General features: G+C 55.1%; 1 protein-coding gene across 3 annotated transcripts; it reads left to right on the top strand.

Moving 5' to 3' along the window:
• Nucleotides 1-245: 245 nt before the first annotated feature.
• LOC128801133 (uncharacterized) lies at nucleotides 246-13,613 on the top strand. 3 transcript variants are annotated; one of them, XM_053966808.1, is made up of 9 exons: nucleotides 246-391; nucleotides 9,719-10,036; nucleotides 10,116-10,481; nucleotides 11,286-11,405; nucleotides 12,466-12,551; nucleotides 12,823-12,888; nucleotides 12,993-13,061; nucleotides 13,178-13,237; nucleotides 13,321-13,613. In XM_053966808.1, exons 1-9 carry the CDS (start codon nucleotides 319-321, stop codon nucleotides 13,378-13,380), a joined length of 1,218 nt encoding a protein of 405 aa, XP_053822783.1. In that variant the 5' UTR covers nucleotides 246-318; the 3' UTR covers nucleotides 13,381-13,613. The 3 variants fall into 3 exon arrangements, with proteins under 3 accessions (XP_053822783.1, XP_053822784.1, XP_053822782.1); XM_053966809.1 differs by lacking the exon at nucleotides 246-391 and adding an exon at nucleotides 9,296-9,333; XM_053966807.1 differs by lacking the exon at nucleotides 246-391 and having other exon boundaries at nucleotides 9,563-10,036.
• Nucleotides 13,614-15,195: the final 1,582 nt, after the last annotated feature.

Below are 15,195 nucleotides of genomic sequence, written 5' to 3'. Positions count from 1 at the left end.
GGGACAGCGGAGCCACCGCGATGTCCCCGAGTGTCCCCGGCGCTGGCAGCAAAGGGAAAGCAAAACCCTCCCAAAAAGCCCGCGCCCTCCCGGGACAATTCAAATGAATTCCCTCCGAGTTTTGGGGCTGAGAGCGCCGCACCCCCGACATGGCCTTGTCCCCTCTGCCAGAGGGGTGGCCTGGGGGAGGAGGAGGAGGAGGAGGAGGAGGAGGAAGGAGCCGCACAGAGCCGGGGCAGAGGAAGTCCCCGCCGGGCACTCGCCAGCCCCGAGGGGTCCCCGCGCCTCCCGCGGCCGCTCCGGGGGCGCCGCTCCGAGATGTCCCCGCCCGGGGGTCGCCGCTGTCCCCCGGCGTTGCTGGCGCTGCTGCTGGGCCTGGCTGGGAGCCGAGGTGAGGAGGGGGCGCGGGGCTGGGGGGGCTGGGGAGGGCAGCGAGGATGCGGCGATTCGGGAATTCCGGGGAGAAGAGCGGTTTGGGAGGGGTGGAGAGGGGCTGGGGGCGGATTTGGGGGATTTCTCCTCGGTTCTCTCAGCCCGCCGTGCCCTGGGAAAGCCGAGCCGGGCCGGGCCGTGCCGCGGGGCCGGTTCCCCTTCCTGGGCAGCGTTTGGGGTGCGGAGTTTGCCTGAAAGCCGCGACTTCCCTGTCACGACAGTTCCCGAGCCTGTGACCTTTCCCTCTTCCCAAACTCAAATCCCTCTGCCGAACCAGCACAGCCCCGTTTTCCCGGGATTTTGGGGCAGCTGGGGCTGGCCGAGGGCCTTTTTATTCCCTGAAAGCAGCGACTTTGGGGTGTGGGGAGCAGGAACAGCGGGATTTGGGAGACGGATCCACCCTGGAGCACCTCCAGGTGCCTGGAGCCCCTTCTGGCCGCACCTTGGCGGGGTTTGGCGTCGCTGTTTTCCTGACAGCTCCAGGATTCGCAGAATCCCAGGATTTTCGAGGCTGGGGAAGAGCTCCGAGGTCATTGAGCCCTGGCTGGGACCAAGCCCTGCCTGGTCGCCCAGAATTCCAGGAATTCCTCGGACACCTCCAGGGGTGGGGGTCCAACCCTCCCTGAGCCCCTTCCAAAGCCTTTTCTCTTTTCCAGGAGGAATTTTCCCAATTTTCCTGCCCTGGCACAGCTCGAGGCCTTTCCCTCTTGACCTGTTCCATTCCCTGGGGGGATCAGATCCCAAATCCCCCCTGGCAGATCCCAAATTTCCCCCGTATCCCCCTTTCCCCCCACTCCCTCAGGAGAGCTGGGGACCCTCTCCCACCCCCCGGCAGCTCTGGAGCAGCAGGAAAAGCCCATTCCCGTGTCCTGCAGGAATTTCGGGCCCTGGAGCCGGGGGGAAAAGCCCTTTCCACACCCCGCAGGTCCCACTGATCCATAATCCCGGGAAGGCTTTCCTGCCTTTCCCTGCTCCAGCCTGGAATTCCCGAATTGCCCGAGCCTCAGGAACCTGCAGCTCTGCCCGGAGCCAGCTCGGAGCTGGAGCCGCTGGAACTTCAGGAGCTTCCAGAGCAAAGCCGGCGGCTCTGGATGCGCCCGGGGAGGAATTTCCCGGCGGAAAACAGCCCGGGAAGGGTGGGATTGGCACCGGGAAGGGGGGGTTTTGGGGGGTTGGGCCGTGCAAAGGTGCCCCCAGAGCGGCCCTGACCACACGGAGCCCCAGGAAGCGGCGTCGGCCCTCCGGATGTTCCGCGGGTTTTATTTTGGGGACCTTCGACATCCGGGGCCGCTCTCGAGCAGAGAAACCGAGAAAGTTGAGAGGAAAGGGGGAAGGGGGTGAAATTCCCTGGGACTGGGAGGGGGGACAGGCGCTGGGGTGGTGTGGAGAGAGGGGAACCCCTGGAATGGGGAATGGACACAGAACCAGGCTGGGATAACGGGAGAGAAATTTGGGATAGGGAATGGACACAGAACCAGGCTGGGATAACGGGAGAGAGGGGAACCCCTGGAATGGGGAATGGACACAGAACCAGGCTGGGATAACGGGAGAGAGGGGAACCCCTGGAACAGGGAACGGACACAGAACCAGGCTGGGATAACAGGAGAGAAATTCGGGATAGGGAATGGACACAGAACCAGGCTGGGATAACGGGAGAGAAATTTGGGATAGGGAACGGACACAGAACCAGGCTGGGATAACGGGAGAGAAATTCGGGATGGGGAATGGACACAGAACCAGGCTGGGATAACGGGAGAGAAATTTGGGATAGGGAATGGACACAGAACCAGGCTGGGATAACAGGAGAGAAATTCGGGATAGGGAATGGACACAGAACCAGGCTGGGATAATGGGAGAGAAATTTGGGATAGGGAACGGACACAGAACCAGGCTGGGATAACGGGAGAGAAATTCGGGATAGGGAATGGACACAGAACCAGGCTGGGATAACAGGAGAGAGGGGAACCCCTGGAATAGGGAATGGACACAGAACCAGGCTGGGATAACGGGAGAGAAATTCGGGATAGGGAACAGACACAGAACCAGGCTGGGATAACGGGAGAGAGGGGAACCCCTGGAACAGGGAACGGACACAGAACCAGGCTGGGATAACGGGAGAGAAATTCGGGATAGGGAACAGACACAGAACCAGGCTGGGATAACGGGAGAGAAATTCGGGATGGGGAATGGACACAGAACCAGGCTGGGATAACGGGAGAGAAATTCGGGATAGGGAATGGACACAGAACCATGCTGGGATAACGGGAGAGAAATTCGGGATAGGGAATGGACACAGAACCAGGCTGGGATAACGGGAGAGAAATTCGGGATAGGGAATGGACACAGAACCAGGCTGGGATAACAGGAGAGAAATTTGGGATAGGGAACGGACACAGAACCAGGCTGGGATAACGGGAGAGAAATTCGGGATGGGGAATGGACACAGAACCAGGCTGGGATAACGGGAGAGAAATTTGGGATAGGGAATGGACACAGAACCAGGCTGGGATAACAGGAGAGAGGGGAACCCCTGGAATAGGGAATGGACACAGAACCAGGCTGGGATAACGGGAGAGAAATTTGGGATAGGGAATGGACACAGAACCAGGCTGGGATAACGGGAGAGAAATTCGGGATAGGGAATGGACACAGAACCAGGCTGGGATAACGGGAGAGAAATTCGGGATGGGGAATGGACACAGAACCAGGCTGGGATAACGGGAGAGAAATTCGGGATAGGGAATGGACACAGAACCAGGCTGGGATAACGGGAGAGAAATTCGGGATAGGGAATGGACACAGAACCAGGCTGGGATAACGGGAGAGAAATTCGGGATAGGGAATGGACACAGAACCAGGCTGGGATAACGGGAGAGAAATTCGGGATAGGGAATGGACACAGAACCAGGCTGGGATAACGGGAGAGAGGGGAACCCCTGGAATAGGGAATGGACACAGAACCAGGCTGGGATAACGGGAGAGAAATTCGGGATAGGGAACAGACACAGAACCAGGCTGGGATAACGGGAGAGAAATTTGGGATAGGGAACGGACACAGAACCAGGCTGGGATAACGGGAGAGAAATTTGGGATGGGGAATGGACACAGAACCAGGCTGGGATAATGGGAGAGAGGGGAACCCCTGGGATGGGGAACGGACACAGAACCAGGCTGGGATAACAGGAGAGAAATTCGGGATAGGGAATGGACACAGAACCAGGCTGGGATAATGGGAGAGAAATTTGGGATAGGGAACGGACACAGAACCAGGCTGGGATAATGGGAGAGAAATTCGGGATAGGGAATGGACACAGAACCAGGCTGGGATAACAGGAGAGAGGGGAACCCCTGGAATAGGGAACGGACACAGAACCAGGCTGGGATAACGGGAGAGAAATTCGGGATGGGGAACAGACACAGAACCAGGCTGGGATAACGGGAGAGAAATTCGGGATGGGGAACGGACACAGAACCAGGCTGGGATAACGGGAGAGAAACTTGGGATAGGGAATGGACACAGAACCAGGCTGGGATAATGGGAGAGAGGGGAACCCCTGGAATGGGGGACGGACACAGAACCAGGCTGGGATAACGGGAGAGAAATTTGGGATAGGGAATGGACACAGAACCAGGCTGGGATAACGGGAGAGAGGGGAACCCCTGGAATGGGGGACGGACACAGAACCAGGCTGGGATAACAGGAGAGAAATTTGGGATAGGGGACGGACACAGAACCAGGCTGGGCTAACGGGAGAGAAATTCTTGATAGGGAATGGACACAGAACCAGGCTGGGATAACGGGAGAGAAATTCGGGATGGGGAATGGACACAGAACCAGGCTGGGATAACGGGAGAGAAATTCGGGATAGGGAATGGACACAGAACCAGGCTGGGATAACAGGAGAGAGGGGAACCCCTGGAATAGGGAATGGACACAGAACCAGGCTGGGATAACGGGAGAGAAATTTGGGATAGGGAATGGACACAGAACCAGGCTGGGATAACAGGAGAGAAATTTGGGATGGGGAATGGACACAGAACCAGGCTGGGATAACGGGAGAGAAATTTGGGATAGGGAATGGACACAGAACCAGGCTGGGATAACAGGAGAGAAATTTGGGATAGGGAACGGACACAGAACCAGGCTGGGATAATGGGAGAGAGGGGAACCCCTGGAATGGGGGACGGACACAGAACCAGGCTGGGATAACAGGAGAGAAATTTGGGATAGGGGACGGACACAGAACCAGGCTGGGATAACGGGAGAGAAATTCGGGATAGGGAATGGACACAGAACCAGGCTGGGATAACGGGAGAGAAATTCGGCATAGGGAACGGACACAGAACCAGGCTGGGATAACGGGAGAGAAATTTGGGATGGGGAATGGACACAGAACCAGGCTGGGATAATGGGAGAGAAATTTGGGATAGGGAACGGACACAGAACCAGGCTGGGATAACGGGAGAGAAATTTGGGATGGGGAATGGACACAGAACCAGGCTGGGATAACGGGAGAGAAATTTGGGATGGGGAATGGACACAGAACCAGGCTGGGATAATGAGAGAGAAATTTGGGATGGGGAATGGACACAGAACCAGGCTGGGATAACGGGAGAGAGAGGAAATTCGGGATGGGGAACAGACACAGATCCAGTCTGGGGCGGTGTGAAGAATGGAAAATTTTGGGAATGGGATGGGGAACCAGCCCAGGATGGTGAGAAGAGAATGGAAGCCCTGGAATGGGGATGCTTGATCCCAGTCTGGGATAATGGGGAGAGAGGAGAAATTTGGGGATGGGGATGGGGAAGAGACACAGAACCAGTCTGGGATAATGGGAGAGAAATTCGGGATGGAGAATGGACACAGAACCAGGCTGGGATAACAGGAGAGAGAGGAAATTTTGGGATGGGGAATGGACACAGAACCAGGCTGGGATAACGGGAGAGAAATTTGGGATAGGGAATGGACACAGAACCAGGCTGGGATAACAGGAGAGAAATTCGGGATAGGGAATGGACACAGAACCAGGCTGGGATAATGGGAGAGAAATTTGGGATAGGGAACGGACACAGAACCAGGCTGGGATAACGGGAGAGAAATTCGGGATAGGGAATGGACACAGAACCAGGCTGGGATAACAGGAGAGAGGGGAACCCCTGGAATAGGGAATGGACACAGAACCAGGCTGGGATAACGGGAGAGAAATTCGGGATAGGGAACAGACACAGAACCAGGCTGGGATAACGGGAGAGAGGGGAACCCCTGGAACAGGGAACGGACACAGAACCAGGCTGGGATAACGGGAGAGAAATTCGGGATAGGGAACAGACACAGAACCAGGCTGGGATAACGGGAGAGAAATTCGGGATGGGGAATGGACACAGAACCAGGCTGGGATAACGGGAGAGAAATTTGGGATAGGGAATGGACACAGAACCAGGCTGGGATAACAGGAGAGAAATTCGGGATAGGGAATGGACACAGAACCAGGCTGGGATAATGGGAGAGAAATTTGGGATAGGGAACGGACACAGAACCAGGCTGGGATAACGGGAGAGAAATTCGGGATAGGGAATGGACACAGAACCAGGCTGGGATAACAGGAGAGAGGGGAACCCCTGGAATAGGGAATGGACACAGAACCAGGCTGGGATAACGGGAGAGAAATTCGGGATAGGGAACAGACACAGAACCAGGCTGGGATAACGGGAGAGAGGGGAACCCCTGGAACAGGGAACGGACACAGAACCAGGCTGGGATAACGGGAGAGAAATTCGGGATAGGGAACAGACACAGAACCAGGCTGGGATAACGGGAGAGAAATTCGGGATGGGGAATGGACACAGAACCAGGCTGGGATAACGGGAGAGAAATTCGGGATAGGGAATGGACACAGAACCAGGCTGGGATAACGGGAGAGAAATTCGGGATAGGGAATGGACACAGAACCAGGCTGGGATAACGGGAGAGAAATTCGGGATAGGGAATGGACACAGAACCAGGCTGGGATAACAGGAGAGAAATTTGGGATAGGGAACGGACACAGAACCAGGCTGGGATAACGGGAGAGAAATTCGGGATGGGGAATGGACACAGAACCAGGCTGGGATAACGGGAGAGAAATTTGGGATAGGGAATGGACACAGAACCAGGCTGGGATAACAGGAGAGAGGGGAACCCCTGGAATAGGGAATGGACACAGAACCAGGCTGGGATAACGGGAGAGAAATTTGGGATAGGGAATGGACACAGAACCAGGCTGGGATAACAGGAGAGAAATTCGGGATGGGGAATGGACACAGAACCAGGCTGGGATAACGGGAGAGAAATTCGGGATGGGGAATGGACACAGAACCAGGCTGGGATAACGGGAGAGAAATTCGGCATAGGGAACGGACACAGAACCAGGCTGGGATAACGGGAGAGAGGGGAACCCCTGGAACAGGGAACGGACACAGAACCAGGCTGGGATAACGGGAGAGAAATTCGGGATAGGGAATGGACACAGAACCAGGCTGGGATAACGGGAGAGAAATTCGGGATAGGGAACAGACACAGAACCAGGCTGGGATAACGGGAGAGAAATTCGGGATGGGGAATGGACACAGAACCAGGCTGGGATAACGGGAGAGAAATTCGGGATAGGGAATGGACACAGAACCAGGCTGGGATAACGGGAGAGAAATTCGGGATAGGGAATGGACACAGAACCAGGCTGGGATAACGGGAGAGAAATTCGGGATAGGGAATGGACACAGAACCAGGCTGGGATAACGGGAGAGAAATTCGGGATAGGGAATGGACACAGAACCAGGCTGGGATAACGGGAGAGAGGGGAACCCCTGGAATAGGGAATGGACACAGAACCAGGCTGGGATAACGGGAGAGAAATTCGGGATAGGGAACAGACACAGAACCAGGCTGGGATAACGGGAGAGAAATTTGGGATAGGGAACGGACACAGAACCAGGCTGGGATAACGGGAGAGAAATTTGGGATAGGGAATGGACACAGAACCAGGCTGGGATAATGGGAGAGAGGGGAACCCCTGGGATGGGGAACGGACACAGAACCAGGCTGGGATAACAGGAGAGAAATTCGGGATAGGGAATGGACACAGAACCAGGCTGGGATAATGGGAGAGAAATTTGGGATAGGGAACGGACACAGAACCAGGCTGGGATAATGGGAGAGAAATTCGGGATAGGGAATGGACACAGAACCAGGCTGGGATAACAGGAGAGAGGGGAACCCCTGGAATAGGGAACGGACACAGAACCAGGCTGGGATAACGGGAGAGAAATTCGGGATGGGGAACAGACACAGAACCAGGCTGGGATAACGGGAGAGAAATTTGGGATGGGGAACGGACACAGAACCAGGCTGGGATAACGGGAGAGAAACTTGGGATAGGGAATGGACACAGAACCAGGCTGGGATAATGGGAGAGAGGGGAACCCCTGGAATGGGGGACGGACACAGAACCAGGCTGGGATAACGGGAGAGAAATTTGGGATAGGGAATGGACACAGAACCAGGCTGGGATAACGGGAGAGAGGGGAACCCCTGGAATGGGGGACGGACACAGAACCAGGCTGGGATAACGGGAGAGAAATTTGGGATAGGGGACGGACACAGAACCAGGCTGGGCTAACGGGAGAGAAATTCTTGATAGGGAATGGACACAGAACCAGGCTGGGATAACGGGAGAGAAATTCGGGATGGGGAATGGACACAGAACCAGGCTGGGATAACGGGAGAGAAATTCGGGATAGGGAATGGACACAGAACCAGGCTGGGATAACAGGAGAGAGGGGAACCCCTGGAATAGGGAATGGACACAGAACCAGGCTGGGATAACGGGAGAGAAATTTGGGATAGGGAATGGACACAGAACCAGGCTGGGATAACAGGAGAGAAATTTGGGATGGGGAATGGACACAGAACCAGGCTGGGATAACGGGAGAGAAATTTGGGATAGGGAATGGACACAGAACCAGGCTGGGATAACAGGAGAGAAATTTGGGATAGGGAACGGACACAGAACCAGGCTGGGATAATGGGAGAGAGGGGAACCCCTGGAATGGGGGACGGACACAGAACCAGGCTGGGATAACAGGAGAGAAATTTGGGATAGGGGACGGACACAGAACCAGGCTGGGATAACGGGAGAGAAATTCGGGATAGGGAATGGACACAGAACCAGGCTGGGATAACGGGAGAGAAATTCGGCATAGGGAACGGACACAGAACCAGGCTGGGATAACGGGAGAGAAATTTGGGATGGGGAATGGACACAGAACCAGGCTGGGATAATGGGAGAGAAATTTGGGATAGGGAACGGACACAGAACCAGGCTGGGATAACGGGAGAGAAATTTGGGATGGGGAATGGACACAGAACCAGGCTGGGATAACGGGAGAGAAATTTGGGATGGGGAATGGACACAGAACCAGGCTGGGATAATGAGAGAGAAATTTGGGATGGGGAATGGACACAGAACCAGGCTGGGATAACGGGAGAGAGAGGAAATTCGGGATGGGGAACAGACACAGATCCAGTCTGGGGCGGTGTGAAGAATGGAAAATTTTGGGAATGGGATGGGGAACCAGCCCAGGATGGTGAGAAGAGAATGGAAGCCCTGGAATGGGGATGCTTGATCCCAGTCTGGGATAATGGGGAGAGAGGAGAAATTTGGGGATGGGGATGGGGAAGAGACACAGAACCAGTCTGGGATAATGGGAGAGAAATTCGGGATGGAGAATGGACACAGAACCAGGCTGGGATAACAGGAGAGAGAGGAAATTTTGGGATGGGGAATGGACACAGAACCAGGCTGGGATAACGGGAGAGAGAGGAAATTTTGGAATGGTGAATGGACACAGAACCAGGCTGGGATGGTGAGGAGAGAGTGAAATTTTGGGATGGGGAATGGACACAGAACCAGGCTGGGATAACGGGAGAGAAATTTGGGATAGGGAATGGACACAGAACCAGACTGGGATAATGGGAGAGAAATTCGGGATGGAGAATGGACACAGAACCATGCTGGGATAACGGGAGAGAGAGGAAATTTTGGGATGGTGAATGGACGCAGAACCATGCTGGGATGGTGAGGAGAGAGTGAAATTTTGGGATGGGGGTGGGAAATGGGCCCGGGGGCCAGGAGTGGCCTTGGTGGACGCTGCAGGTGTGGCCCAGGGGGGGCCCCAGCAGTGACCGGGTCCCCTCCGGGGCCGCGGAGCCTCTGGTGGGGTCACAGCCTCACGCGGGGCTCCGGTTTAGGATCCCGGGAATGCCAAACCCGAGCGGTGACCGCGGGAGGATCGCTGTGTCTGGTGCCGGAGGAACCCCCGTGGGAGTGGACACAGGTCAAATGGGTAGTGGAAATTGATTCATCAACGCAGCAGAAGATCCTGAGGGCCACCAAGGATGGAGTTTTCTTCTATCCCAGAGATCCCCTCAATGGGAGAGGGAAATTCCAGCGGGAAAACCTCTCCCTGTGCATCTCCCCGGCTCACAGAGCAGATAACGGGGTCTATAAGGCCGAGTTCGAGAATTTCTCAGGGTTTTTCTCTCAGTGCTTCCGAGTGTCCGTGTGGGGTGAGTGGCTGGGTCCTCGTGCCCCCGTGTCCCCGTGTCCCCCTGTCCCCTGTCCCTGTCACCCTCGCTGTCCCCGCAGAGCCCATCGCGCAGCCGGAGCTGAGATCCCAAATCCTGCAGCGGGATCGGGGCTGGTGCCGCCTGGCCCTGCTCTGCTCCAGCCCCGGGAACGTCTCCTACAGCTGGGCCTGTGCCGGGGCTGCGCCGGGGGAGGTCCCGGGGGAGATCCCGGGGGAGATCCCGGAGGAGATCCCGGGGGAGATCCCGGGGGAGATCCCAGGAGAGGTCCCGGGGGAGATCCCGGGGGAGATCCCGGGGGAGATCCCGGGGATCCCCTCCCGCCTGATCCGGAGGCTCCCCGAGGGCGCGGAACCCCAAATCTGCCTCTGCAACGTCAGCAGCCCCGCGGGGTGGAGCGCGGCCCGCGCCCAGCTCACCTGCCCAGGTGATCTTCCCGTGGGTGCCGGGAGCTCAGGGAGCCGGGAGGGACCCACCGGGCTGGGGCTCAGCATTCCAGCTTTTAGAGGCCACGAGTGGGGAAACAACTGTGGCAAAAATCCTTTGCACAGATGCAAAATGCAGAATTTCTGATTTAATTTTTGTGTGCAATAGTCACACGAACATATTTAATATATCATTATATAGAAATAATTGCATATTAATTATATTAATATATGAATAATATATAAATATATTTAATTTTTGTGTGTAATTTTTGTTTGTATTCTATGTAAATCTATATCTATATAAAACCCATTTGTATATAAAATATATACTTACACATACAATATATACTTATTCATATAATACACTTATTTATATATATAATTTATACTTATTCTTATATATAAATATACTTTTTATTATATAAAATATACTTATCTTGGTATATAAAATCCGTACTTATTTTCTCATATAGCATACTTATTTACCTGTAAAAAAATAAACATTTATCTGTACAAAATTGACACTTATTTTTATATAAAATAGGCACTTTATATAGGTAATTATGTTTAGTTATTATTATTTATTATTTATACTTATTTATTTCTTTATGCCATGATTATTTGCATATGAAACACAAACTCATTTTTATATCCTTAATCCATAATTATTTATACTTTTTTTTTTTTAAATTCTATATAAGGCAAAAATATCATTTTAGAGATTCAGGAAATCCTGGGATGGTTCGGGTGGGAAGGGACCCCAAATCCCAGCCCAGTTCCAGGATTCTGGGATTCTTTTCCAGGAATTCCAGGGAATTTCAGCCGCTGGACCCCGCTGGCCGTGGCCGTGGCCGTGGGGCTGATCCTGCTCCTCGTGGGCAGCTGCTGCTGGTGGAGGAAGAGGAGGAAGAATTCCCGGGAAGGTTTGTCGGGAATGTTGGGGCAGGATCCCAAATCTGGGGGTTCTGACCCCACACTGACACTTGGAACCCCAAAATCCGGGAATTCTGACCCCAAAATGACCCTTGGAATCCTAAAATCTGGGAATTCCGACCCCAAACTGACCCTTGGAACCCCAAAATCCGGGAATTCTGACCCCAAACCGACACTTGGAACCCCAAAATCTGGGAATTCTGACCCCTCACTGACACTTGGAACCCCAAAATCCGGGAATTTTGACCCCACACTGACCCTTGGGACTCCAAAATCTGGGAATTCTGACCCCCCATGGACCCTTGGAACCCCAAAATCCGGGAATTCTGACCCCACACTGATCCTTGGACCCCCAAAATCCGGGAATTCCGACCCCACACTGGCCCTTGGGACCCCAAAATCCGGGAATTCTGACCCCTCACTGACACTTGGAACCCCAAAATCCGGGAATTCTGACCTAACACTGATCCTGGGAACCCCAAAATCCGGGAATTCTGACCCCAAACTGGCCCTTGGAGCCCCAAAATCCGGGAATTCTGACCCCCCACAGAGACCCTTGGAACCCCAAAATCCGGGAATTCTGACCCCACACTGATCCTTGGAATCCCAATTTGGGAATTCTAACCTAACACTGATCCTTGGAACCCCAATTTGGGAATTCTGACCCCACACCAATCCTTGGGATCCCAAAATCTGGGAATTCTGACCCCACACTGACCCTTGGAGCCCCAAAATCCGGGAATTCTGACCCCACACTGACCCTTGGAGCCCCAAAATCCGGGAATTCTGACCCCGCACTGACACTTGGAACCCCAAAATCCGGGAATTCTGACCTAACACTGATCCTGGGAACCCCAAAATCCGGGAATTCTGACCCCACACTGATCCTTGGAGCCCCAAAATCCGGGAATTCTGACCCCACACTGACCCTTGGACCCCCAAAATCCGGGAATTCTGACCCCCCACAGAGACCCTTGGAAGCCCAAAATCCGGGAATTCCGACCCCACACTGACCCTTGGAACCCCAATTTGGGACTTCTGACCTCACAGAGACCCCCGGAGCCCCCCCGGGACCCCCGGAGCAGGAGCTGACGGTCTACGCCGAGGTGGGAGAGAAGAAACCCCGCCAGGACCCCGTGAGTGCCGGGAATGTCCCTTCCCACCCAAAATCTGGGAATTTTGGAGTCGGAAAAACCCTCCAAGGCCCTCGAGTCCCCCCTGGGCCTGAGCCCAGCCTGGTCACTCCGCCTCCGGCCATTCCTCGGACACTTCCAGGACTGGGAGCCCAAACCTCGGGCAGCTCCCAGGCCTGGCCGCGCTTCCCGTGGGGAAATCCGCTCTGTGTGGGAATTCCGGGAACCCCAAGTTGATCCTTCCAACCATTCCCGGCTTTTTCGGTGTCCCCAGGCCGGGACCGGCGAGGCCACCCAGGAAGGAGCCACCATCTACGCCGTGGTCACTCCCAGGATGCTGGTAGGGTCATTCCCGTGGGATCCCCGTTGATTCCCAGGCTGGATCCATTTTTTTATCCCAAAATTCACTTTTTTTTGTGCATCCCGACCCCTTTTCCCTGGCAGGAGCACCCCAGGCACCAGGAGGAACGCGGGAATTTCACCCTTTACTCCACGGTCCAGTTTGGCCAGAGGGTGAGGCTGTCCCAGAGTGTCCCCAAGCCTTGGGGACACCAAATCCGCATCCCCCGAGGTTTTGGGATCGTCATCCCGCTTTTCCCAACGGGAATTTCCCCCCTTTTTTCCTGCAGCCTTCCTCCATCAAGAGGAAGAGGCTGGACCCAGCTTTGGTCTCCACTGCCTACTTGGAGGTAATGGAGAATCCACGGGGTTTTTTTTTTTTTGGATCAAAACCATCCCCAACATGTCCCACATCCCACCCGTTTCCTTGCAGGATAACGGGGGTTACAGGCGCCTGGGCTTCCCAAATCCTGCCGGCCACCAGCGCCCCTAAAACCCCGGAATTCCCATCCCTGTGGAATTCTTCTCCTGGAAACTCCAGCGGCCACTGGGATCCCACCCCATGGAATAGAAATATCCAGAAATCCGCGGCTTTTCGCCCAAGATTCACCCCCCAGCTGTGCCTCGGAGCGAAGATTTGGGGATGGGAAACTCCGGAAGGGATTTGGGATTGGACAGGCGGGATGGGCGGGGAGTGGGAATTTTGTGGGGTTTTTAGGGCTTGGAAGTTTGGGAATCCTTTTTTTATTTTCTTTTCCTTGGTGCAAATACAACAGAGCCGCACAATGAACCTGTTTAATTAATTAATTGGCTGATTAGAGTCTTAATTACACTTCGGGCTCGGGGAGGGAGCGAGAATTTCTTTGGGAATCGGGAATTCCGGGCTGGAATCCGTGTGGGGATGGGGTCGGAGAGGTGATGCCAGGATCGGGGTTTTCTTTGGGATCGGGATGGAAAGGGGTGGCGCCTCCTCTCCCTCATCCCAAACATCCTCGTGGCCGCTCCCGGGCGTTAATTGGGATGATCCACCAGGAGGGAATTTAGGGAATTGCGGCATTCCCGCTTTTCCCCGGTGTTTCGGGGTGATCCCAACCCTTCCTCTGCTCGTGGAAGTCGGCGCTGTGTGCGGGATTGGGTGGGAGAAGCTCAGGATTGGGGAAGAGGGTGGAAAACCCTTTGGAAAAGGCGCTGGGAATGCCGGGGTGGCATCTCGTGGAATCATGGAAAATCCCGAGTGGAAAAGACCCTCCAGGATCATCCCAGCCCCCCCAAAACCCAGAATTTTCCCTAAAATCCATCCCTAACTTCCCCCTGTAAAGAAGAATTTCCCCTAAACCCCCCCCCCCCGGGCGCAGCTCCAGCCCCTCCTCATCCCAAAGGACAACGGCGGATGCGCTGTAATTTACTCTAATGACCCTCATTTGCATATCAGGATTAATTAATTGCCCGCCAGTTCGCCGTTCCCATTTCTCCCGTTTCGGTTTTGGCGACCCCGGGGCAGGACGGGGCCAGCTCCGAGCCGGGGCCCCGCGGGGGTCGCGGGGGTCCCTTTGTTCGCTGCCCCCCGCCGGTGGGAAGACGCCAGCGGCCGTTTGTCGCCAGCCAGGGGACAGCGGTGGCCCCGGGGAGCGGGGACAAAGGCGCCGAGTGTCGCCTGGCGGGGAGGAATCCGGTCTGGAATTCCAAACGCTCCCGGCGGCGGCTGCAGCGGCGATCCCGGGAAATCCCGCCGGGATTCTTCGGGGCTGGGGGGAGAACGCCGGGAGAGAGCGGGGATCGAGGCCGGCCTGGCCATCCACTGGCCATCCAGTGGTCATCCAGTGGTCATCCAGTGGTCATCCAGTGGTCATCCAGTGCTCAGCCAGTGGTCATCCAGTGCTCATCCAGTGGCCATCCAGTGCTCATCCAGTGGTCATCCAGTGCTCAGCCAGTGATCATCCAGTGATCATCCAGTGGTCATCCAGTGGTCATCCAGTGGTCATCCAGTGATCATCCAGTGGTCATCCAGTGGTCATCCAGTGCTCAGCCAGTGATCATCCAGTGCTCAGCCAGTGGCTATCCAGTGATCATCCAGTGGTCATCCAGTGGTCATCCAGTGGTCATCCAGTGGTCATCCAGTGCTCAGCCAGTGATCATCCAGTGGTCATCCAGTGGTCATCCAGTGCTCAGCCAGTGGCCATCCAGTGATCATCCAGTGGTCATCCAGTGCTCATCCAGTGGTCATCCAGTGGTCATCCAGTGCTCAGCCAGTGATCATCCAGTGGTCATCCAGTGGTCATCCAGTGCTCATCCAGTGATCATCCAGTGG

The sequence above is a fragment of the Vidua chalybeata genome, chromosome 29 (assembly GCF_026979565.1).
Source record: "Vidua chalybeata isolate OUT-0048 chromosome 29, bVidCha1 merged haplotype, whole genome shotgun sequence".
Classification (NCBI taxonomy): Eukaryota; Metazoa; Chordata; class Aves; order Passeriformes; family Viduidae; genus Vidua; species Vidua chalybeata.
Note: the sequence above shows the minus strand (reverse complement) of the source record. Positions and strands in the feature narration are given on the sequence as shown.